Source organism: Botryllus schlosseri, chromosome 11 (genome assembly GCF_051294905.1).
Source record: "Botryllus schlosseri isolate E-star chromosome 11, Bs_hap1, whole genome shotgun sequence".
Classification (NCBI taxonomy): Eukaryota; Metazoa; Chordata; class Ascidiacea; order Stolidobranchia; family Styelidae; genus Botryllus; species Botryllus schlosseri.
The window spans coordinates 25,662,051-25,689,174 of NC_137246.1; the positions used below are offsets into that span (position 1 = coordinate 25,662,051).

Below are 27,124 nucleotides of genomic sequence, written 5' to 3' on the forward strand. Positions count from 1 at the left end.
GCAAATACTTTGGATTTTGTGACTGCACAAGTGCACATACCTGGTCCTAATCGAGAAATCTTACGCATATACAGTCCCTACAACCCATGAGCTCGAGTCTGCGTTCCATAAGTGAAACACACGGTAATAAGCGAGTTTGTAAATCACTCAGAAGCAGTTACTGTGTTTATTATATGAATCAAAAGGAAGTAAAGAAGGAAAAAGTATAATATCGAGAATCCGGGATCCAGCCCAGTAAGATGAAAACGTTTTAAAATCAAGAAGTAATGACACTTGTCATCAGCAACTTAACTCCAACACACGGCTTCATAAAATAGCAGATATCGTAGCAGAAGAACATTTTATCATTTGAGGCACGAAAACGACTTACAGACGAGTCCAATCAAAAAGCAACCTCCAGTCAATAATAACAGCTTCGCGACAATTACATCCAGAATAGTTCATGCAGTCAGCATTTCGAAAAAAAAATCATTGCATGGAACATGAATAGTGCGCGTGTGCAATGTGTGCATTTTTCATTTCAGCAAGTGATCCATGATCGTACAGATGACGCAAACTGTTCTCCCAGTTAGACATAATTCATTACTGATTTGACAAAGAATCCAGTGGATGAACGCGAAATACAGTGTTAGAGTAATTTAAATTCAGTGTTGCAATTTAAATTTCGGCGCGCCAGGTATGAGACTAGTTGCTGATTCGATCTTCTCACTTCAAGTGCATTTGTCATTTTCCGATAAATATCAGGCACGTTCAGAACAATTAAGAATCACACCTAATGGTGGATTTTGACTAGTCTTGCAGCATTGAGGCAAAATCTGAAGTCACGTGCACGATAAGGTCACTCGGTGCGGGCACACTGCACAATGATATCGAGGTCCGGGTCCTTTGGGTTAAGGAGGATAGGTCACACCGATATGCAGCAGATAGTCATTGTAATCTTTTTGTTTACTGTGAAAATCATGTCTTAATGGCTTTGTTCTTGGAACACTGTTGTTGATGCACAGTTCAATTTACGAACCAGTATTCTATAGTTATGTATTACATGTGTGTAATGTGATAAATTTTCGATTTTGTGACCAGGCAAAAATTTAGGGGTTCTCAGAAGACAGGTAGATTGGCGCAAGGGTTCCCCGGGTTAGTAGAGGTTAAGAATCATGTTTCAATGGTTTTATTCTTTCAACATTATTGTTGATGCACAGTATTGTGAACCAGTATTCTATAGCACTGGATTTCCGTGCCTACTTTCCTGCCGGCCCGCCAAATATATCGGAATTTATTATCTCAATTCAAAAATGCAAAATGTTGACAATTAATTAGAAATGAAATATCAAATTACAAATTAAGATTTGCAATGTGTCGTAATATCGATTACACTGTTTACTTCGCATATACAATACAAGGGTGGAACTGCTCCAAGAAACGGCTTGAAAGTAGCACGCAAGTCGTTTAAGACAAGTTATATGTAAAAGCCAAGAGGAGTGTTCAAACAAAATTCGTTAATTTTCGACAGCACAAATTAGCGGCTAACAAACGGCAAAGTCCAATTTATTTCAAAAGAACCCGAAGAATCAAAATAAAGTTACCGGTTTTTGACATGACTTCACTCCGCAGAAACTTCAATGGAGCCACATATAACAACGTCTAACGTCAAAATGGCGACACCAAATGAAGTCTCCTGTATTGAGTTTTGAGGTGCATACATTTGTCGTAATTGCATTTTGGGTTAATTATGATTTTTGAATGTTCCCCAGTCCGCAACTGTTTTATAGCATTGTAAATTTCAGGTTTGCAGATTAAGAAAACACCGGGCTAGGGTCCTTATTATGCACGCGACTGTCCATATGGTGCACTCAAACACTCAACTCCCTCAACGAGTCCTAGCTTCCTTCCAGATGTCGATGACACCGACTTGAAGCAAGGAAGATACAAGATGTCTGTAGAGGGCACTCAAGCATTGCTGTAATAGACGTTAAACTTCACTATCGTGATAAATAGAACCTATCCAGTTAGATTGTAGCAGCCGGCAGGTCTCAATCTCATCGCAAGTATCTCCTGACATCTCTCGGCGTTCCACACGAAATGCTTTTCGCCGAGTCATACGTAACGTACTCTGTGGTACTGTTTGATGCGTCACCTTTTCGACCAAGCCACGCGCCGGCCGCTGTCACTGCTTTTTGTCCTTTGGCGATGGAAAAACGTGTCAAACTTGATGTACGACTCAACGCGGCCGTTGGCGTCGAGCTTGGGCGATTCGTCTTGGTCGCACCTGGCAATAATTCAGGGATGTAATGACTTGAGTCAAGTTAATGACTTCGAAAGCATATTAAAGCCGCCACATTATTGGTATTTCGTCGATCAGTACTGGTATTTGAAAATAAGGGGCAAGAAAGTGTTAAAACGGACGGAAATTACTACATTATGATATCAATATCACCCAAGCAGAATATTCAAAATGACCCGGCTCGAGTGAATTTGTGTATGGACTCGGCTCGAGACACACATTTCATTGTAACTCTGAAGAATAGTGAAGTTACCACATTATTGCCAGTTTGTCTATCAGTACTGGACAAGCCTGATACCTGAACAGATAGGTTCAGAAACTGGGTGAGTAGTCTATATCAGTGGTTCTTAACCTGGGGGTAATTACCCCCAAAGGGGTAATTTACCAATTTTTGGGGGGTAATAGACGTAAATATGAATATAGGCTAACTTTTATTTCTGCGCGCTTGTATATATTTTGTTTCACTTAACACACCATGCCTGCTGTGATACCATATTAACCACTAGTGATTATGAATAACAGGGTCGAATGTAGTTTGGTATAGTGCTAGGTAAGTCCAATTTATTTAGCAGTCTTGGGGATCATATATTGTTACGCATGCTGGCAAATTGAAAGACAACGAGGGTCGTCTAAGTTCAGCTTTACACCTATAATGCAGTAACAATATCATAGAAATAGAGTTGTCAGTATTGAAAAGTGTAGTGGTCTAGTCTAGTCAGAAAAAATAAGTTTAACATCATCAAAATGCCTTCGAAGAAACGAGGGAAGATTTTGGAACCTTTTGTGTTCGCCTTCAAAATGAATAACCAATCTTTCTCAGCATGAGACTGAACTTTCTGATTGAATTTCATTCAACTTATTGCCGTGAAATAGGATTTTCTGCGATGGTATCTATCAAAACGAAGTATCGAAATCAGTTTGCACCACCGGATAACACAAAAAGAGATTCAGCCTTCCCATTGACATGATATTTTCAACAGGAATTTCAGTGTACATTATGACGTCACGTTATGATGTGATATTATGATGATGTCACGTTATTTTTTGAAAAGGGGTAATTGCATCCCATCATTTTCTTCTTGGGGGTAACGATATGAAAAAGGTTAAGAACCACTGGTCTATATCATGAACGCATGCATTCGATACCACCCAAGAGAGTTGTAATGGTGTTATATTTAAGAAACAAACACATAAGTGCCACCAAAGCCTACTTTAATTACTCCGAAAAAGTAATTTGTCACTGACCAGCTTAACTTTGCCTAACAACAGATAATTGCATTTTTGCTTAACGCTCTGGTTTTGTGATTTCTCTCGTTGTTGTTGTTATACCATTCTTACGTCACACTACCTATTTCATCTTTACATTTCGAATTGCAATCTCCGTATTATACTGACGGCCACTACCGACGAGGGTCAGTTGAAAAGCTTATAGTGAATAAATCGCGAATATGAATGTGTTGTTCGTTGCAACAGAAAACTATGAAGCAGAAATAGTTTAAAATTGTAACCGCCAGGGTTGTAATGACTCGAGTCATGACTCGACCCGAGTCACGATTTTCTGATGACTCGACTTGACGCGAGTCACTCTGTGTATTGACTCGACTTGGACTCAAGCCATTGCGCATGACTCGAACCAAGTCATATGACTCGAAACTCGGACGGCCAAGACCGACATTTCATTGTAATTTTGAAGAATAGTTGAGTAACCACGCTATTGGGATTTCGTCTATTGGTACTGGAACTTGAAAATGCGACCAGAAACTGCTAAAAGCGAGGGAAATTAGTATATTATAAATGCGAACCATTCGACATCTCGAAACAGAGTTATAAAAAGTGGGTTTAACAGACTTCATCTGGAAACTGAGCACTCAACACAATGACTTGGACTCGGACTTGAGTCATAATACGATGACACGGACTCGACCCTCTGCTCGAAGACTTGGACTTGACTCGGAGGTGAATTGAAAATGACTTGACTTGACTCGAGTCAATACAATTTAAGTGAGATTGACTTGTGACTCGGATACTTGTGACTTGGTTACAACCCTGGTAACCGCTCAACTGGCACAACCTGCTGGAGTACCAAAAGAAAGTAGAAGCACATCTTCACTGACCAACTGTAGGTGGCAGCCAGATAGGCGCTTCTTCGATATACGATCGAAACAGTGCTTCACGTAACACCAGCAAGTGCTTCCCATGAGCACGATATAATTTTATAAACGTCAAAATAAATTGTTTTTTGTCTTTGGAGAGACAGATATTAGGGTTGGAGGTGGGTTAGGGTGAAAGTTGGGGTTAGGGTATCCCAAGATTAGGGTTGGGGAAGGGGGATATTAGGGTTGGGGGAGGGTATAAGAGTTGGATGTAGGTTTGGGTTAGGGTCAAAGTTGAGGTTGGGGTATCCCAAGATTAGGGTTGGGGAAGGGGGATATTAGAGTTGGGGGAGGGGGGTCTTAGAGTTGGATGTGGGTTAGGGTTTCCCAATATTACGGTTGGTGGAGGGGGTTGGATATGGGTTAGGGATACCCAAACATAAACTTTGACATAAACCCTAATACCCCCTTCCCCCAACCCTAATATCCCCCTCTCCCCCAACCCTAATCTTGGGATACCCTAAACCAAACTTTGACCCTGACCCACATCCAACCCTAATACCCCTCCTTTCTCTTCCCCAATACCCCCTCACCCAACCGTAATCTTGGGATACCCTAACCCACATCAAACACCAATATCTCCATTCCCCAACCCTAATATCCGTCTATTCAAATGCAAAAAAAACTATTTTGACGTTTGTAAAATTTATCGTGTTCATGGGGAAACATTTACGAGTGTCATGGGGAGCACTGTTTTGATCTCGGGCGTATATCGAAGAAGCGCCGCAAGATCTAGGGTTCGGTAGACCAAACTCATACCTGTAGAACTGATCTCCTTCGTCTTCATCCTCCCTCTCAAGTTGATCATCATTGGGACCGATACTCAGTCCGTGCACAGAGTTATGAGCGGTTGATGCGGCACCCGCCACGGGATTAATATTTGGCATGTTGGTTGGCGTGCCTGACGATGGGCTGCCTGACGAATACGAACCCAAAGGACGGTGCTGATTAGGCATAGACGATTTGGGCATGACCAATCGGAAGTTGGATGTTATCCCGTTCTCCGGCAAGTAAGGCACAGTGACCGGATATTCGTCAACGCCTGTAATAAATCGGATATAAGGTAGGGATATGAAGACATAACATATAATATATCATCTAGGCCATTGGTTCCCAACATGGGCGAAATCGCCCCCCAGGGGGCGATTTGGCGGTCTAGGGGGGCGAAAATGACGAAGGGGGCGAAAATGGACAAAGGGGGCGATGACGCGTCAAAACAGCTGACCTTTTTTTTTAGTCAACCCACGGAAATTTAGTTACAAAAGTGTCAAATTTAGGCTTCGAGCTGTAAAGTTGACCTTTTTTTTTTTAGTCAACCCGCCGGTGATTACAGTTTGTATGCACAGTTTTCGGTACACAAAATTTGGGGAGCGGTGATCGGTGTTGAGCTTGAAAAGGGGGCGATGGGTCGGAAAAGGTTGGGAGCCACTGATCTAGGCGAAGACGTGATTACCACTTCTACCGAGGCAAGAATATAATGAGAGTGATCGGGTCATAATTCTCATAATTCGAGTCAACTAGTGAACGATGATTATACAAGAACATAATCAGAGTCGGAAATTATTCTCGTCATCTAGTGCCGTATAAATTACTAGAGCCTAGCGTAATGATTCGAGCACTCACATCTACCCCTACATCAGTGTTCGGGCGACTCGAGTCAACAATTTTTCATGACGTGACTCGAGTCACTTTGCAAAAATGACTCGACGTCTCAAAATTGATGATTGACTTGTGACTCGAAGCAAAATTTTTGAGTCAATTTCAAGTTATCGGTGTCGACTAAGTCGCTATACCTGGAAGTACATGTTGTCGACACTCTGATACGATCTGTGTGACAAGGCGTGGAGTCATTGGAGCTTACCTTGTCGTAGACTAGTTATATTCTATCTATAGCAGTGTCTTTCTGCTCAGTGGCTAATTGACCGATATATTAGTTTATACATTCTTATTACTCGTCAACAATTGATAGAGGCCCAAGTTGCATCCTATTAATGTGTATGCAGATTGTGCATTGCATCAAGTCGAAATGCAAGCAATTACCACTGGATAAATACAGTCCATCCTCAAGATTACCGGACCACGACTGACCTATCGATCTCGCTTCCCATGACATGTCGCCCTATTTCTTGTCTCTTTCTTTTTCTATGCTATCTTCTTTACTTTTATTCAGTGTGCATGCCTCTTCTTTACATCGTCTAGGCCAGAGGTCTCAAACTCAAATGTGCTCGCGGGCCAATTTCCCATTTTTGATTGCGCCGCGGGCCGCAGCACCAATAATAGGGGAATTCATTGTATTTCCAAGTAGGCCTTATTTGACGGGACCTTGCAGACTGACATTCCGCACGCATCGTAAAAATGTGATTTAGCATTGTGAATTCACGCTTGGCACGAAAAAATAACATTTTTAGATATTTTAAAAATATTGTTGCTGTACTTGGCATAGTCTGTCATAATAATTAATTGTAGAGACCGTGTGATAGTGCAAATGTGTCATGACATCGTTATAATTTTGCAGCCAGCGGACATTTGACGTGCCGCAATTATGGGTAGAAGTTTAGAATTTTACAAAGATTGATCTGATATCAGCGCATTAGAGCAATACAGCCTAATCTGGGTCTCGGGTATACTCGTGATAACTAGGTTATTGATCAGCGTCAGATTTACCTTTGAATATTTGAACAGACTCAACACGAGTCATTTTTATCACACATTGAGTCCGAGTTTGATTAATTCTACAGAAGGTCGCGCCCAAGTTGAAATCACAATCTTCAGTACGAATCATCAACGGGTCATGTTTAACAATCGTAAACAAGTCATGTCACGTAATAGGTAATCTTGCACTGCGTCGTAACTTTTGAAAGTAATGTAATAGTGAAATTTGATGAGTATTTTCTGGCGTCTGGAGTAGTTATAAAGAGAATTTCAAGTTATCGAATTTAAAAAAAATGGTAATTAAATATTGTCGAACACTTCGAAATCCAAAATGCCGTCGCGGGCCGCACAAAATTGTCTCGAGGGCCGCAGGCGGCCCGTGGGCCGCGTGTTTGAGACCTCTGGTCTAGGCCAAGGTGGGTGTCTGATTCCATAGACTACTCCAAGTAGCTTCCACGTCTACCTGTCTTTTCATTGTATCGCATTTTTGTGGTGTATTGAACTGATAAAAATTGCTAATAAACCAATGATGATGATGATGATGATGATGATATCAATTTGTTTCAACCTACTGAAGTTTCATACCCTATCATCTATTTTGCGGATAGCTACCGAAGTGGGCTGATAGTTTAATGTATATGTTACCCATACAACGCGCCGTTGAAAGTGTAATTAAATTAATTCGATATCAAATTGACTCGCGACTCGAAGCTAGTAACTTGATCCCAACACTGCCCGACACATGACACATAATTTGAACTAAAATGCACCACATGTTGTGGCACTCATTCCCACCTTGATACCCACCTACGAAAGAAAGTTTGGGGATGGCATTGGTTCCGATGGGATGGCTGAAATTGCGAATAATCAGCGTCATGTCGCCACGGCACGTCATGGACTTGCTCTTGAAATGGTGACGGTGCAGATGTGCGATCTTCTCGACGACGGCTTGCGCGGCACCTGAGACGTACAGACGCTTTTGCCGTGGTGTCGCAAACAACAAGAAACTACTGTGATGCATTATCGTTATGTCTCGCCATGTCAACACTAGGGTTAGTTCGGATATCAGTAATTTTCGCTATCCGGATAACGGATATATCCGTATATTTGGCATTTATCTAACCGGTTACCCAGATAATAACTGCTTCAAGGGGCACTGCACTCTAAAAATGTGGTCTCAAATTGAGGGGCAAAACGAAAGAGAAATCTTGGTCGCAGCCGTTTTCTTCAGAACGCCCCCGTAATGGAGCTGTAATGTATTGAAATTTCCACAGATGCATCACGCTCCAGCAGTCACGCAGAGATCGAACTTTAGCCTATATAGTTGTCAGTCGATGTTATGAAGGAAATATGTCGTACACGCCAAGGTGGTTTAGATACCGCGTTCAACGGAAGATGTCCAGTCAGGAGATTTATGTCAAAATCGGGCTTAGTGTATTCTATTTCCTGCATAACATCGGCTGACAACTATAAACAGTGAGACAATCTATTTCACGAGGTCTGCATGAAAAATGGATCGCAAAATCATTACACAGTGTTATTGTAGATCTATACGTGCACGCGCGGTCCGAGCGAATACGAGAAAAATCACGCAAATTTAATGTTCGCTGCTTCTGCAACGCTCTCCTTATAAAGCACACTGCATCAATTGTGGCATCCTGTAGCCGGGACCGAAGTTTTGTAACAGAGAGAGTCCGCGTGCATTAAATGCTTTTTCTGCTACGACAGAAATGGGCTGAATAATAAGCAGGAGTGGCTGATTGATGCTGACGTGATAGCCTGCTCTAATTCCTTCTTGAGAAATTCACGTGATCAGGCACTTACCCAGCCAAAAAATAAGAGGGGGGGGGGGTGTCTTAAATAAAATGAGGGGGTTTCGATTTTTTTCAAATTAAGTATCAACGGAAATCAGTTAAGCTTGCCCGCACGAACATGTTTGCGAACATTCGATGACAATCAGTTTCACGATGTCACTCATCAATCACGATCGCTAATCAGAATACACATAACGGCATGTTGTCTCCCAGCCACCGAGAGATAGGACCCAACGCATTCCAGGCCCGAGACGCGATGGTTACGCCAGCGATGATATCTTTCGTACCATGCCTATTATAGATGCGATTGTGTAGGCCGGCGATAATATCGTGAGCACCAAGCCAATGCAGATGCGATTGTGCAGGCCAGTGACGGTATCGTGCGCACAGGGCCTACTGCAGATGCGATTCTTCAAGCTAGCGGAACTGTAGGCTTGTTGAAGACGCGATAAATCAGGTCAGCGACGTTAGCCGAGCGTGCGGTAATCAATGACCGAATTTCGCGATCTTCTCATCGGGAGATCGCGTCGCGTTACATTGTGCGCAGACGAATCTCGCTAATTGGCAAAACGCTTCTCGCTAATTGGCGGCGCGCAACACTGATAATACGACTTATTGAAGCTTACTGAAAAGTGAAAAACGCATTATCAACGATCCTATTTTATCCGGTGAACATGCAGAATTACATCCGGATATCAGATAATAAAATAACGTGCGGTTAATCGGTTAACCGCTATTCGGATAATCCAACCCCAGTCAACACCACACCAATTCCACTAATGCGGTTTTGACGGTAAAAAAATGTAATGTGCCTTACCGTTGATGGAACTTTGCACCAGTAGTTGTCTCGACGTGAGGGATGCGATATACTCGTTCGGATCTACGCTACGATCGCACTGCTGCACGGATTTGTACAGATCGTCCGACATCAGAATTACAAACGATCCTGAATCAAAACGCCACGTCACATGACATCTGCAACTTTGAAATCTCGGAGTTCCAGTTAGAAATTGTCCACAACATAATATTCTGCGTGCACCATATCACAACTACTGCCCAGGCTTGTGCTACGCTGCATGAAATACAGAAATGGTCCGTCGAACTGAGAGTTTAAGGCGCGTATACTTGCTCAGTATCAGATCGTAAAGTAAGCAAAATAGAATGGAAAATATAGAGATTATAACGAGCCTAGCCTGATAGAAGACTTGGACAACTAAATAATTCTAGTCTAACTAGAGTGAAATGCCGGTAATGTAATTTTAATCTAATTAGTGAAATCTTACTTTGCTCCAATTCTAATTCTAATCTAACTTGTGAAATGTTTCTTAGCTCTAATTCCAATATAATTTCTGATTTTCCTGAAACTGCTACAGGAAAACTGTACAGTAGCCTACAGCGCGAAATGAGCCAAACTTGTTGTACATACATTTGCTATTCTCATCCCCATAAGAACGGACCATGATTTGATATCGGACCAAGTCATATGGCTGGGTCTAACAAGACAGGCATTTCATTGTAATTTCGAAGAATAGTAAAGTTATAATACTATAGTTAATTTGTCTATCAGTACTAGTACTTGAAAATGCTACCAAAAACTGTTGAAAGTTAGGAAAATTAGTGTATTATGAATGCGAAGCTATCGGTATCAACCGAGCAGAGTTGTAAAAAGTGGGTTCCACACGACATTATCTCGGAACTGATCAGTAAACCCAATGACTTGGACTCGGACTTGACTCGGCGGTGACTTGAAAATGACTCCGAGTCAAAACTATAAAAGCGAGATTGAGACTTGCGACTCGGAACCTCGCGACTTGGTTACAACCCTGTGTAACGAAACTTGACTTAATGTCAAATTTTTCGAGAATTCGGTAAATCTAATCTGGAAAAACTTGTAGCCGTAATTATAATAATCCAAGTTGGAAAAGCTGTCAAGTTTTCCTGATGGGATTATCATCATTCATGACTTGGAAAGACAATTTACATTCTAACAATTAGTCCAATCGTACCGGAGAGAATTGGGCTAGTGAATCATAAGTATTTGGTCGTATAAAGTGTCGAATGTAAAACAATATCACATAATTGTCACCTGGATAGTCATCCATGATCAACCCTTCCGTTATGGAGGGTTCCGCTATCGACGGTTCGCTGATAGCGTTTCGTAAAAATTCGTTTTCTTTATAACCGCCTTTCACCGAATAATCTCCGATGCACCGGGCGCATTCGTTTATACCTGGTACAAAGCACGAGTTACTCCTACAGATTCTAAAGGTCTTAACTGTAACACGCGTCTGGAGTGTCAGGGTCAAATTAGAATAAAACGATGCAGAAATTTATCGCTAGCGAAATACTTGAGTTGACTTTTGACTTGTGTGGACATAAACGGGTCTGTGATCTTTGGAATAGTGATTCAAAAGCGAGTGAAAATCTAGGGAAATTTTGCAGACCAGTGTTATTATCATTGATTGCTGTGTGCACTAGGGCTCTTCAAAATTGACTTTTTATCTCAAATCGCACTGGCTACTTGATAAAATTGTTAGGTTAGGCCTACCTATTTTAAGCCTACACACCAAATTTGGTTCAATTCCAACCAGTAGCCGAATTGCTACAGGAGAAGTTTCTATTGATTAGATAAAAATTTTCAAATTTTCTGTTCACCCCATGAAAGTGTTAGGTTGTCTATAGAAACGATGTTCACCAAATTTGGTTCAATTCCAACCAGTAGAAGCAGAGTTATTGCCTTCGAAGATTTTGGATTTGAAAAAAATAGTATTTACGGTGGGCACCACTATAATAAATAATTAAAGAATTGGTCACCGTAAATACTATTTTATTCATAATCCAAATTTTTCGACGGCAATAACTCCGCTTCCACTGGTTGGAATTGAACCAAATTTGGTGAACATCGTTTCTATAGACAACCTAACATTTTCATGGGGTGAACAGAAAATTTGAAAATTTTCTGTTATTTATTTTTATATAATAAATAGAAACTTTCTTCTCCTGTAGCAATGCGGCTATTGGTTGGAATTGAACCAAATTTGGTGTGTAGGCTTAAATTAGGTAACCTAACAATTTTATCAAGTAGCCGGTGTGATTGGAGAGAAAAAGTCATTTTTGAAGAGCCCTAGTGTGCACATTATACAATTGCCTTAGACAATGACGACTTATTGGGTTGCCTAGTTTCAACATCGCATTGCGGTGTGACATAGAATACAGACTCTCTACGGCACGTTGAACAACTCACCTAATTTCCCACGATTTTGCAACTTTTCAATATTAATACCCAGATTTTTTAACCTCGCCAGTTCTTGATTTTGATAAATGTTGTGATCCACGCTGAGTTGCTGAACCTGTAGAAAGAGAACGATAGTCATACTTGAAAAATGTCATTTCCATGAATGCTGCCCAACACTGCACACTAGGGTTGTAAAAAAAAACTTTTTTTCCAAATCTCACTCGCCTAGTTACTAAATCGTCAGGTTGTCCAAGAAAACGATGCGCACACCAAATTTGACTCAATTCCAACCAGTCAATCTTGAATTGAATTTTTTAATTTATTAATAAAAATGAAAAAAAAAATTTCTCAAATTTTTCTGTCAACCCCATGAAATTGTTGAGCTGTCTTCAAAGACGATGCAAAACAAATTTGAGTCAATTCCGACTTGTAGAAGCGGAGTTAGTCGCGTTTTTCGTTGATTATTGTCGGATTATCCTTGATCCGGGGATTATCAAGGAAAAACTCAAATAGTTCCGCTTCTACTTGTCGGAATTGACTCAAATTTGTTTTGCATCGTCTTTGAAGACAGCTCAACAATTTCATGGGGTTGACAGAAAAATTTGAGAATTTTTTATTTTATTTTTAATAATAAATTAAAAATTTCAATTCAAGATTGCACGGCCTTTACTGGTTGGAATTGAGTCAAATTTGGTGTGCATCGTTTTCGTGAACAACCTGACGATTTAGTCAGTAGGCGAGTGAGATTTGGAAAAAAAGTTTTTTTTGAACAACCCTACTGCACACGCAACGCTTCCGACGCTGCTTTCAACGCAAAACTTTTAGGAGATACGACATTAATACTCACTTCAAGGTAGTTTTGGGCTGCGTTGAGCTGGCAAAGTACGGCTCTACACTCCCCGACGTTTGCGACAAACAACTTATTATTAATAACGAGCGCCACGACCGCTGTAGTCCCCCCTGAAAGAGAGCAGACAAAACTAAATTAACACAAATTATGATGTTAAAGTTTATATTGGAGCAATGTCCATGTTTCAATAAACTATATCTTATACCGTGTGTGAGATGAAAAATGTGTCCGAGATCCAGCAACCCAACATCAAACTTTGGTCAACAAAAATTTCTACATAAGCTGAATCTAATCAATCTTGCTGGTGGGTATTTAACTGGTCATTGTAGAGCAGGGGCGTAAGACTCATGTAAAACACGTGCCACATCATCATATTTGCGGCTTCAACCGGCCACAAACCTTATAGGTACAATTTAAAACAAATATGACAGTTTAGAGCAGACATGACAGTATTTGAAGACACAGAACTTCAATATATAACTGAATAATGTTTACATAAACTTGAAATAAACCACAATAATTTTAGCTGACCTTCACTGCGATGAAGAATCGTCAACAGCTGGTTGAGAATTCAAAAGGACTTCGCGTGTCAACAGTCCAGTCATCAAATTCATATAAAAGCATTTGGCAGATAGGCTGGGCAACTGGCAACATTAATCAGGGGCCATACCAGTGACAGAGAAACAATTTTTAGTCAGTCCCAAACAATGTTCCCTCTAATTTTTGACGGGTCTGCGCACACTCATCAACTCACTGCGCAGAAAACAATGCGTAACGACTAAAAAAAAGGTCATCACTTCGGATTTTTTGTGCGCAAATTAGATTTTCTGTGCGCAGAGACCGTGAAAGCACTGCGCATTTGCGCACGTACGCAGCTTAGAGGGAACACTGGTCCCAAACATGTCTCGCAGAATCGTCGTTTGCATGAAGTTGGGAGAAAGTGACAAAACGATTCTCTTTTCTTTAAAATATGTATATTCGTGGCTTTTGTGCGTTGATTTGAAACATTCAACACTATTCTATGATCAATTGGTATGAATCTTATGATTGAGTGCGTAAGTTGTGAATATCTGATATTGGGACTTAACATTTTGAGGCTGACTTCGCTCAGCTAATACTGAAATATGTTGTTCTATTCATTTTCAAACAATTGGACGTTATTTAGGGCTTTTGCAGGCCATGAGTTTAACACCCTCCCTGTTTTTATTCGTGACATCAAAACATGTTCCAACAAATTCCGCTCGAGCAGATCATCATTATTGTTAAATTGAAGACATGCACTACAAATTTACCTTTAATTTCATTGTCGAGCGCGGTGATTCTTGCATGAAGTTCAGGGCATCTTTCTTTGACTGCTTCGCGAGTTAAGCGATGCGGGATCTGAAAAAGCGTCAACATGGCAGAGGAAGTGAAGCCAACTAATCAGAGATATGTCTAGAAATACAAACACCTACTTAATTACGAAGGTTCAAGCCAATGTTATGAGTGATTGTGTTGGAATCTTCCAAGTGTTATTGAAACCGTTTCAAAGTATAAACAAACGGTAGTCGTGCCAAAAACATCACAATCAGTGGCAGTGGACTAGCAAATCAGCACATCTTCAAATACAGATATGAACTATGAGGATGCAATGAATAAGAGATAACTAATTATAACATCTTCAGTCATGTGACATATTCATGTGCCAAAATTTCAATGATCAAATATTTACCGTACAAACGACTAAAACGTACCTGCGTCTGCATGTAAGTCTTTTTTGCCAGCGCATCATCGATTGATTCAAAAAAGCCTCTTTCGACAATGCTAAACGATTGGTACAAAACTTTTCGTATCGACGAATCAGGGGGATTGTACGACGGATTGATTTGACCTAACAATAATTCTGCGGGCAGTCGCGAAGCCGCAAAGTGAGCTGCTTTGACGCCGTCGTGTCCGTCAAACAGCCCGTAGAGGTAACACCCATTTTCAGCTCTGCAATAAAGAACCATTGCGGTAAATCACAGATAATACCATGCATATTAGAAGCAAGCTTTCATGTGTAAAATATTAGATCATATACGAGAAGACTATAGTTTTGTTTCATGAAAACTGAGACACATTTTCCTTGTAAATCAGAAAATCACCGTCTCCTCATTGCAATTTCATCAGGTGCTGCAGTTGGCATACCAAGTTATGCACTCAATATAAACCAGGGGGCAGGGGGTTCTCAACCGTGGGCCGCAGTCTAACGGGGGCAACGATAAAAGGCTTCATTAATGGATTGCAACATGTAGGCCCTACCGGTATTAATTTACAGAAACATAGAATTGTGACACAAAAACCCCCTATTTAGGCTATAGTATTGTAAAGCTAGCTAAAAGCATGTTTTTTCATCGTATAATATCGTATATCAAAGACCAAGCCTAATATAAAAGGCTCGCTAAAACAAAATCAAGCCTGAGCCCGAGGTATAATTCATTTAATCACTCATTAACTTTTTTTCATTGATTTCGTTTCCTTCGCTGTTCTTTAAAGTTAAACAAATACATATTTATTTCACTGAAGGGACCACAGTCTTTTAGAGTCACAGCCTGCGGGACCATGACACAGAAAAGGTTGAGAACCACCGATTCAAACCTTTTGGAAATTGTTATCGCAATATAAGCCTAATGCATCAGCCACATTGAATCATGCAGCTAGGCTATATTTGGACAGTGAAAGATATGTGGGTGTAGTCTGACTAAGTCAAAATGTGTAGGCCTAGGCCTATACAGAATACACTGATCACAGAGCTGTACTCTTTGGCCTAAAAAGTTAAGAATTTAATCAATCAAAGTGAAGGTGTATAGATGTAGATATTAAACGAGAAATACAACTACTTATTAACCACAAGTATGGCTTGGTGTGAATAACATATTCTACCTAATATCTTTGTAAGATTCAGTTATTTGCACCCATCCCATTGGCATCAGTCAACAACCTCAGATCCATGAAAATCTAGTTTCAAAACCACCAAACTTCAATGTCTTGATGCAATCGAGAACAATACGCATAACCACAGAAAGAAACGTGATATCCCATAATAGTGGAGTGGAATATCGCCTACAGGAAAATCAGATGCCTTAACGAAACCTTCTTCTGTTGTCCAAACACTTGAAACATGTTCCTACGAGAAGCTCGTAATTATGAGACAGTATGTCTGGAGATTTCACAGAACGAAATCATGCTGCAACTATAAGTGTGCGATGCTCGAGTGTATTTTTTGTTAAAAATATTTGGAAAACGAAGATGAATTAGATATACTATTCAGAGTCCAATGTTAAAAAAACACAGTATTACATCAGTTAATACTGCCAAGTATGGATTTGAATCAATCCTCGATAAGTTTGATTAATCCGGCATCACATTACGCCAAATTATAAATCCTGTTCGGGGCCCTGCGTTGATAACCACAGCCGGACAGCCCCGATGCAGACGATTGTCCATTTCAACATGTTTACTAACTTGTTCGAGATGCCTATTTCAAGTTAACACTCCATAACATGTTATAGAATAGTGTTATAATGAAACCAGTACCTAGCCTATTTCTATAGGTAAAGGGAAATAAGGATTATAGCATTAACTGCTAACTTACTGGTACCGTATCAAATACTCCAACACAAAATGTGATAATAATGCTTTTTATTATACACTACAACATTCATCAAATTGCAGCCTTCGACATCTATATTTGCAATGGAATCCAAATAAATCAGCATATTCAATTTCCAAGTTCATACGGCCCATAAGCAGCCCATCAGATGTTTACTTCAAAATCAGAGCTGGGCTATGAAGATTCTTCTTCTGAACTCAATGGCAGATTGCGTTCTACAACACATTGCAGCACAAAGGTACTTAGTATACCTATAAATGTATTGCTGACATACTTGGCGTCGATTGAAACAGATACGTATTCATTAATCGGGTAGTATTACTCATATTAATCCTGTAATCAAATTTCTATCAAGTACTGTGAGAGCTGTAAGAAAGGTTAACCTACTGAAATACAGCATGGTGCTAATGGTAAGGTCTACTACAATTAGTACTTTGTGCCACACCAGGAGACCGGACATCAAGATTTGAAAAGTGTATATCAGAGATTCAACGCATTCTGTACAAGAATGAATTCAATAACACAAATGCTATTTATACGAAAACCTACTAAGGCCACTATTACAGACAGTATATAAGATAAGCTACAATTAGATTACCTACTATTATCATACATATATACCCCTTTCATTGAAGAGACCACAATTATATCACAGTCCTTTCTCAAGACAACAGAATTACATTCATAAATAGAAGGCGCCATTCTAAATATGAACACCCAAATGAAGAGTCGTTATACTATAAACCATCCACAAAAAGATTCAGACAAGGCATGTCAAAACTATTCTGGTTGCCAAAAGGCAGATTCCATATCTCATTTCACAAAGAGACACATTTATGACGCATTACCAGTATCATAAAAGTTATCATTGTTCAAAACCAAATTTCAATTTGCGTCAAAATTCAGAAAAAACGAATAAGGATCTCTCTTTATGTTTAGACAATAATGGCTATTGTTTCACAGAACACACGCTTCAGTGATTAGTCGGACTATAAAGTGTTGAAGACACAGAGTGCTTGTGCCAATGACAACAATGCATGACACACAGAACACAGAAATCTCCAGTTTTGATAAAGGATTACCAATTTAACGCTTCCGACAAAAACGAGAGATAAACAGATTACAAATCGATAAACCCGACAATCAACAGTAGAATTTTAACAGTAAACCTTGAAATAGCATAAAATTATAAGGATTACCAGATGAAGCACAGCAATCTAGTACATATTGTTCCAGGTCTAATAATGCCTTGCCCGAAGCTTTTGAAATCATGAGATTATTACTATACACCCCTTATACATTATGACAGATTTAGTTAAGATAAATAAACATGTGCTAGCTGGACACGAATTGCATTTTTTATATGAATATAGAAATATGAAATTATAGAAATGCAATTCGTGTCCAGCTAGCACGTGTTTATTTATCTTTACTGAATCTGTCATAAGTATACGGGGTGTATAGTAATAAACATAATTTAGGAGGGATTTATTATTAAGTTTGAACAGTTGTGGCAACTGCTTACAAATAAAGCCTAATTATGTTTCATCAAGAAGAATTGTTGAAGTATTGTAACACAGACTATATTTTGTGTAATATAACAGGCTGACTAAGAAATAGTATTAACAATAGTCGGTCATGAATTCCATAAACTAAAAATCATTTCATTTTTTGTGGAATAACTGACAGTAAGCCATTTGTGAGTTTAAAGGCATGGCTGGAAAGGTGGAACATGTCACAACACAGGCTCATCGGCACAGATGCAATGAGCATTTCCACCCCAAATACCTGAAACTGGCCGAGTGAATAGTTTGCGGTCATCATAGTGATGATCTTAACTTGTAAATTTCAGCTAGTTAACTAGCTAAATAATATTTACAAATCATGTAAACAGTTAAAAACATAGTACATATGAAATTAATCGTTAGAGAGATTAGTATTGACCAACTAGAAGCAGTTTCCAATGTGAAACTAATTGCAATTTGATAGATTAACCTGAAGTCATGTTGAAACATTTGGTCATATCATCATATTTCACAATCGAAAAGTTAAATACAACTAATGTCAGTTTCATTACTTACCTACCCTGCGTAATTACCTGTTGTCATTCTCATTATTGGCAATGACTCTCACGCAATGTGAGGATTGCAATGAAGGTAAGTATTTGTCAAATGCAGAATGGATATTACTACACAGCGTTACACGCTAATGTAATATTATCAAATAAGCAGTAGATGTAAAGGATGGGACAGTGTACACAAACAATTTACCAAAGAATATCAACTCATATTGACTGGGTATGGTGCTACATGGAGCCATTGGATCATATAGTAACCAGGAGAGCGAATCACTTTCATGACAGCAGAAAGGTAAAGGCCGGATATTAACCGAATGGCATCGGCTGCAATTTTCAAAAAATTTTACTTCAATTTTCAAAATCGAAAAACTGTGCCTTAATGGGATTGGAGCACGGTAAACAAGGTAGCGTTCGATTCAGAATTTCAATGCGGATCCGATTGCGCCACTCAAATCATTTCGAGCTCTGTGTCTGGCCACTTATATCGAGAGCAAGCCGAGAAAACGTTGGTTGGAAACATAAATGCTAAATTGCGGACCTTATGAACCTTGGTATAGGTATGCGACGACGATACAGTCTGGTGTGTTGTAAAGGCTCGGAATTCATCGTTCTAGAGAGCCCTGAGTCGACGGTCTACGTCTAGCAGGCGCTAATTTCTAATCAAAACAATACCGACCGTTTTAGTCAGCTCGCGGCAGGCCGCCGAGAGAGTGAGTCATGCCGAGTGATGAGCGCGCTTATGGTAACTTCTAAGGCTTATAACTCAAACTGTTGTGACCCTATATTAGTCATTTTAGTATTCGTAGACGGATATTTACAGTCCTTACCATAATGATTTACTGCAAATGCTTATCATTACTACAACCTAAGATATATATCGATGTACGACAGCTCTTTGCATACCCAGACGCACGCTCTTGCGAAGGTATAATCGCTCAGTATTATTGTATGTATTCCGAATTATACTTTACCATTAGCCGTTATTTAGAATCATATAGGCAACAACAATTCACAGACACAATCTATGAAGGTTTATGGTTATTAGAACACGAGATATTTCACTTTATGTGACGGGTATTCAGCCATGTGCTTGAAGCTGGTATGGTAGTCTGACGGAACTCGCTTCCCGGTTTTCAAATATAACCTTGAGCGGTATAGAACTAACTAGTATAGTTGCTTTAGCAAAATATAAACAGAAACTGACAATCGCTATTCATAGCAACAAACTACAGCTGGTTATGACGAATGAAACCAACTGAACGACAGTGTATATGACGGGTATGAGGAACGCGCGTGTCTGCGAAATGATGCTTCGGCGGATATTTTTGTCACGCGGCCTATCACATAGCTTTTGATCAGCTTAGATGTAACTAATATCAGATATGAAGATACATGTGGACTTGTATGGACACTAGCTATTCACATAATGAAACAACTATGCCCGAAGACGGCTAGAACGAAACATACAGAACGTTATCTGAGAGGGGGGTCAATGACGCGCGAATTGCCGACACAGTGTATTTTGCAACATATTTATCTACGGTGTTTGATACACGATTTTGACGTCTTCGATATAATAAATATCAAATAACAAGGTATCAATGAACTAGTACGAACAATATCTATTTACAGAAATGAACAGCAACGACCTGGCACGATTAATATGTAATATATCGTGGTTTCAATTACGGTACTCTTCTCTCGTACCGGCATGTCGAAAAATAGACACGCCGGTGCGAAACGGTTAAGTTATGCTTTTCTATTAGTAAATGCAAATTGTTTATTCAATGTCTCTAGACGAAAGATTGCACTCACAAGATTTATCACATTAAAATTATATATTCACACGACAGTGCTCTATTACACCAAGCTAACAAATCTAGTAGTTTGATATAATTGAGGTTGCATGCAGTCCATGATACATCAAATTCCAATTTCAAACAAGAAACTGACAATTACACTTGCAATAAACAGCAAGAAAGCCAACATTGCATGGCAGTGTGACAATGAAGTCCGACTTCTACACACACAATTGGAAGCTAACATTACCCAAAATACATTGTGACAACGATTTGTATATATGTTTAAAGCAGACTTGAAAATTTGTCAAGAATTTCTGCTCGAAAACATCCCTATTTGTGACTCACCTACCACAGGAGCCGAGGAGACAGGGATAATAAGCGGGATGATATTTTCAAGCCACAAGAATGTCAAAAATCCCGCTCGTAGTGAAATTTGACTCGCCAGAACCTCAAATCAAGCGCAAGTGACGCAAAACCGATAATATAAACACGATTTCCGTACTTGCAAGCTTCACGAAGCTTCAGATTCAATACCACCGTGTATATAATCAAACTGATAACAAGACAAGTCGCTAAAGAGTAGCTACACGAAGACAGGATTACGTTCGATTTGACAATTGAATTTAATACATGACCATTCTAATTACCCATCTCCTCTAGATGGCTATTGTGTACATAAAACAACCTACAATCTGTAGCCTATATCTTTTACTGTTGTGATCTGAGTTACCTTAATGGTATACGGTATGCAACATCATTGTTCGTTATTGCAAACAAAGTAAGTGAAAGTGACACATATGCAAAGTCCACCCGTTATGATCATGGTATATATCAGTGGTTCCCAACCTTTTTCGACCCATCGCCCCCTTTTCAAGCTCAACACCGATCATCGCCCCCCAAATTTTGGGTACCGAAAAATGGGCATGCAAACTGTAAGCAGGTTGACTAAAAAAAAAGGTCAACTTTTCGGCTCGATGTCGTCAAATTTGATACTTTTGCAACTAAATTTCTGTGGGTTGCCTAAAAAAATAAAATAAAAAGTCAGCCGTTTTGACGCGTCATCGCCCCCTCGCTATTTTCGCCCCCCTATTGCCCCCTTCGTCATTTTCGCCCCCCTAGACCACCAAATCGCCCCCTGGGGGGCGATATCGCCCACGTTGGGAACCACTGGTATATATCATCATACAACTCCAGTTACTGTAATCGGGTGCTATAGATTTACATCACAACTGTGTATTATTCCAAGTGTATAATTCGTAAACACTAGGATGTCAAAAATAGTGTATTAGGCGGAGAAGATGATTGTTGACTTATTGTATATCCAAAAACAACAAGAGCCTTCCTGTAAGCAGTTGAAACTTGGACACTGTAGGTCAAATGAAAGTTACATTACATAGTTAAGTATAGTGTTAGGTACAATCATAATACAATTCCAGTACTGGTATAAGGAAATTAGGCTACATAGGCCTACATGACATTTTAACATAGCGCTGGTGATATGATACACTGGTCAATATATGAGCCCGATGTATAGAAACATTATGATTGCATTGCTGAACTTCAGACACCACGTACTATGGCAGCATAGCATAGTTAACAAAATTTGGTTATAACAGTTGGCCTATCTGGTTAACACTAGGTCATGACTTCATTACACCAGACGCAATAAATGTTAGCTACAATACGACTAGCACTGGATGTAATGCCACAAACAAATACTGTCATGTGTCATATTAAATCAACTTATAGTATGATAATTACTTTACTAACAAAGGCGGTATATGGAGAACGGAAAAGAAAGACCAGAGGCTGATGCTTATCCATTACAATGCATGGAATTTTATCAACTACCAGAAATCAAGAAAGACAACTTCCTCATGAAGAGTTAAACAAAAGAAACATTTTATCAGTGATATCAAAATTGAATGTTATAGTTGCTTCTGCTTAAGAATGTCTGCGGTAAAATTCCTTCCCTCCCAATGACAGCTAAGATGCTATCTACTGACAAAGCTAGCAGACCAACTTGGCCCATGCTCGAACAAAAATTGTTATACAGCAGTCGTGCGATACCACTACCTTGGCAGTAAAAAAGGTACTCAACCTTCATGCAAAGAGACCACATTCAATTTAGTATACTGAGTACATTGCAAATCTACCAGATTCATCGGAGGAATCCAGTCAATTTCCTGCTAGGTCTGAATCATACACCAAATCTATCAATTGGGTGATAAACTGCAAGAAGCATCTTTATGCTCTCCCCTCACAAACGATCTCAGAAGGGATTGATTCAACAATTCCAAATAGTTATATCCGGGATAGGCTATTACCAAAATTACTATCATTGATTCATGTGACATGCAAGTCAGAACAACATCTTTTTGCAGAGCCGAAGCATCTTATGTTTGATATCATTTGCTGGATTTGCATGTTTTCATGGTTTTAATAACAAAAAGTAACATGAAGGCTTGTTTGGACTTGCAAGATTTTTAATCCATAATATCACAATTCTCACAACAAAATACATAGTACAAACACAGAGTACTTGAAAGAAAACTTTACCTGAAGTTGAAGGAGTAATCTGAATATTGATGAGCTTCCATGGTCTTGCCATCGGGAAGGTACACTGCATTTGGCACAATGCCAACATCGGAATATTTGCAGACTGGTAGATCATCTGTCCAGCTAACCCCTGACCTTTGCAAGGCCTTCCGATTAGGACTAGGAGTTGACGAGCCGCTACTCATTGGGGTTACATTTGCCATTTATAACACTAAAACATATCAAATAAGCTGCCATTATTACAGTATTATCAACAAGCTTTTATATATAAGAAAAAAAAGAGCCGATAACAAGATGCAAAAGCTGAAAATATTTAATAAGCGCAAGATATGAGCGAAAAGAAATCAGATATGGCGGTCTTGTAATATTATCTACACTACAATTATCACTAGATTTCAATCGAACTTTTTCCCAGCTCGATATAAGATCGGTCTATAGGCCTGGCCTATCACACTATACAAAGTTTGTGAGTTTGTTAAAAGACAGCAAGTGTTCCGTCAAACAGTTCACTTCTGAAACAAGCAATGAATGACTGATCAATGTGCATTACGGTGTGCATAAACATAAGCCATCCCTTCAAGAAATCTCAAGGCATGACATATAATCAAGAGATGATACCTTATCATCAAACATCAATGACCACAAGGTCCGCAACCACAACATTGTATTATCATCTCAATGATTTCTATGTGACCTACTGACCGTTGGCGAACAACTAATCTGATCAATCAGGTAGATAATGCTGCATAATATATGCCTATTGTCTATATATAATATATATCATATTGTTTATTCAATAATAATACAAAATTACAGATACCGGTTTTAAAATTGGAATTACTTGAGAAAAAAGAGCAACACTAATTGTATAAAATTCTAATTCTATATATCTAATGCACTCATTGACGATTCCAAACTTTCCCAAGCACTGAAAATACAGACATATGAATAGGCAAAATGTATCAAGTATCAGCTTTACATTCATATTAACGGAGACATTATATTGCGATTGGGTAAAAAATAGTGTCTCAATTCCCGGTAGACATCACTAACTGGCCTTTCTGAGTTAATTTCATACAATTTTCCTAAAGATCTGTAGTGTTCCACCACTGGAATAGCTTCAGTTTCATAAAGTTGTAATCTTTCTTCAATTCTTTCCACCTTATCGTCATATCTACTTCCAGAATTTGATCTGGCAATTATTCTCTCACTGCAAGTACGTTTGGAGCATTGCAGATACATAACAAATTTGAGGTTCAGTTTGGCACTCAAAATCTGATCAAAGGCTGCTACATTGATGAGGTTTAATGGAAAGCCATCGATTAGAAACAATTCAGTTTTTGAGTCAGAATTATCAGTAATCCGATGTATTTCTTTGCTCAATAACTTGCAGGTTATTTCGGCTGGAACAATAATTCCACGTCTCATAAATTCCGAAATAATGTCGTGATCTTCATTTTCAAGGTTATTCATTTCATCGCGCAATAGTCCTCCAACAGTAATATGCGGAAAGCCAAATTCTTTCGCCAATTCCGAACACTGGGTGCCCTTTCCTGCACCTGGGTACCCCAGTACAAATACAACGTTTAAGCCAGCCATCAAATAAATTTATTTCAGAGTCTAAAGTTTCCTTCAATTAAGATTAGGTAATTTTAGTCTTGTGGATGAAAAATTAGTCTAATTGACAGCACAGGTTGCAATTGTTTAAATCACAATTATACGTTAATAGTTCAACTGCAAACATATTTTAATATTATTATTTATATGTATCTAATATCCTAGGCCTATATAAGTAGCCTATACTTCAACACCTAACATCATAATCCCACCACTAAAATCACAGATCGACTTTTCAATGATTGAGTATAATGAGTATCCACAACAGAATATAGGTCGCAATATCACCTGCATAGGTCTATGTTATTCTATAATTGACGTATTAACTTCGCACAAAAATATATAACTTATATAAGCCGAGTTTGTATTAATGTTTCTTGACGCCAAGTATCATCATCATCATTTCATTAAAATTTTTATCAAATCAGTACATCACAAGATTGAAGTAATGGTAAGTATTCAGTATATTATCAAATCATTTGATCTACCTACCTGACTAAATACTGGTGCCAGTAATCTAATTCTCAATTGAAACACATCATCAACTGCATTCATGATAGCCTACGCGACTCGATCAGACCAAATCTTACTTACAAGTAGACACTCGTCATACTCATAACTAGATCATATCAATCAACAGAAACAGTACCATAGCATTAATATTTTGTGATACGATTGTTGATATACGATGTTCTTTTGAATTCTCTACTAGTTGCTGACGATTACCCCTGACGAGTGTCAGCCGAAAATATTCGGGTTAATTTCAATCACTATCACACACACACACAATCACTATTTGTATACACAAGGGAATGCTAAGTTTTTATATATCTTCCATAAAGCCTATAGTATTTACGTAGTTTGTCAGTAGGCTACGTTATTGTTCAATTTGCGTTACCTTAAATCAAAAGGCGGTTGCTATCAAGTAACAAGATTCGTGAAACAAATGTGAGCTCAACGTAATATTTGCAGGTATTGACCAGCATTGCAAAGAAATCTATGGGAGCAATTTTTTCATTTAGTTGACAGTCACAACCTGCACGGTGGTCATGGTGCATAAGGCAGATACTTCACAAATGTTGGAAGGTCAATCAGTAACTCTCGGTTTACGGCCTCAAACTATATAAAGCGCTAAATTGCAGGAATGTTGTCATTGAGACAGTTTTCTGTGATTTAATTATCAAATAAAATTTGAATGTAGAACACACAATATACGATATAATAGTTTTAGCATATCCACACTGCAATAACATAACATAACATGGTTGGGATCTGAACAAGTCACACACAATGTACAATGCGATAAGACACAATGCAATGTCAATGCATCGATGCAATAAACATCAATGTTTTTGGCGACACTGCTCACTCAGGTCATGGTACTCTATTCCAAATTTATTGACAATGGACTGATGATTTTAAGAAAACAACGTGCTCAAATTTACATTGCAACACAACTTCCTTCCCTTGTGCATACATATGCTTAACCGACTTGGGACTTGACCAACTGTGATTTAACAGGTATGGGTAATTTATCACTCATTTCAAACACGAGCTGCATCAGTCCTCTACAAATAAACAGCACACTCGTGAAATTTGGCAAACTGAAGTTATATGCATACTGCCCAATTAACTACACGTCTGCACACGACACAACAACTAACTTTGCTGAATAATTTCGGCTCGGCCTCTCCGAATGGCGAGAGAACTCACTTTCGGATACAATTTTGCGGGCCAGTAGCTATGGAATTTCGCGAGAATCGATCGCCATCTCGCGGTATAGTAAGAACCCAAACATGTAATGACAATCACTGGACTGTTCTTTTATTATAGCTCAGTGGGCTATGTATAACCGCAAATTTCGACCACGATTAGTGAATTTAGGGATGACTGGCCAAGTGGCCATGCTCTCATATCACAGTCGTGTGAAGCTGTAAATAACTACGTTCATATCCCCCAGACAGACAGACGGATTCCAACTTCTAAGCACTCAAGGTTACGCACTGGTATTGGAAATGTAAGGGCATTATGGCCTTCAAATCATTGGTTTTTATTATTATTTTTAATTCATTGAGGCAGAAAAACAGGAAAAGCTAATCTCCCCGTTACTAGGGGTATTGTTCCTCGTTCTTTATCGACCTCAATCAGCTGTGAAGTGTGAATTACTTTTTTACCAACACTCTGACGTCACGAACTCACTAGCTCGAGACGTGTTGCTTCGGATCTCGTGTTGGACTTATGTGTTTTGGTTTGTCATTTATTAGAGTTTCAGGTTTCACGTATATCAATCGCGTATTAGATGAAAAAGTCGCCCAAAACCGCGAGACAGGCGGGGCGAGTTCAAGGATAAGGATCCCCGCCCGATTATAGTTTCAAGCGATTGAGAAACTACAGATAAAACACTATTCCGCGAGAAGGTAACACCAGTGAAAATGGCGTATACCGTAACAAGG

The 27,124-nt window shown here is 39.2% G+C and overlaps 2 protein-coding genes across 3 annotated transcripts in view; one reads left to right on the forward strand and one right to left on the reverse strand.

Moving 5' to 3' along the window:
* LOC145450441 (lysM and putative peptidoglycan-binding domain-containing protein 1-like) overlaps window positions 1–27,124 on the forward strand; it is a 153,049-nt gene that overhangs the window by 119,599 nt on the left and 6,326 nt on the right. The window lies entirely within an intron of this gene.
* LOC145450406 (TGF-beta-activated kinase 1 and MAP3K7-binding protein 1-like) lies at window positions 148–26,305 on the reverse strand. 2 transcript variants are annotated; one of them, XM_080328931.1, is made up of 10 exons: window positions 23,055–26,305; window positions 14,719–14,956; window positions 14,278–14,365; window positions 12,983–13,095; window positions 12,145–12,250; window positions 10,987–11,130; window positions 9,718–9,846; window positions 7,882–8,046; window positions 5,194–5,476; window positions 148–2,266 (listed from the first exon to the last, which is right to left on the reverse strand). In XM_080328931.1, the coding sequence occupies exons 1-10, from the start codon at window positions 23,255–23,257 to the stop codon at window positions 2,131–2,133; spliced, it is 1,605 nt and encodes a 534-aa protein (XP_080185057.1). In that variant the 5' UTR covers window positions 23,258–26,305; the 3' UTR covers window positions 148–2,130. The 2 variants fall into 2 exon arrangements, with proteins under 2 accessions (XP_080185057.1, XP_080185058.1); XM_080328932.1 differs by having other exon boundaries at window positions 7,894–8,046; window positions 23,055–26,301.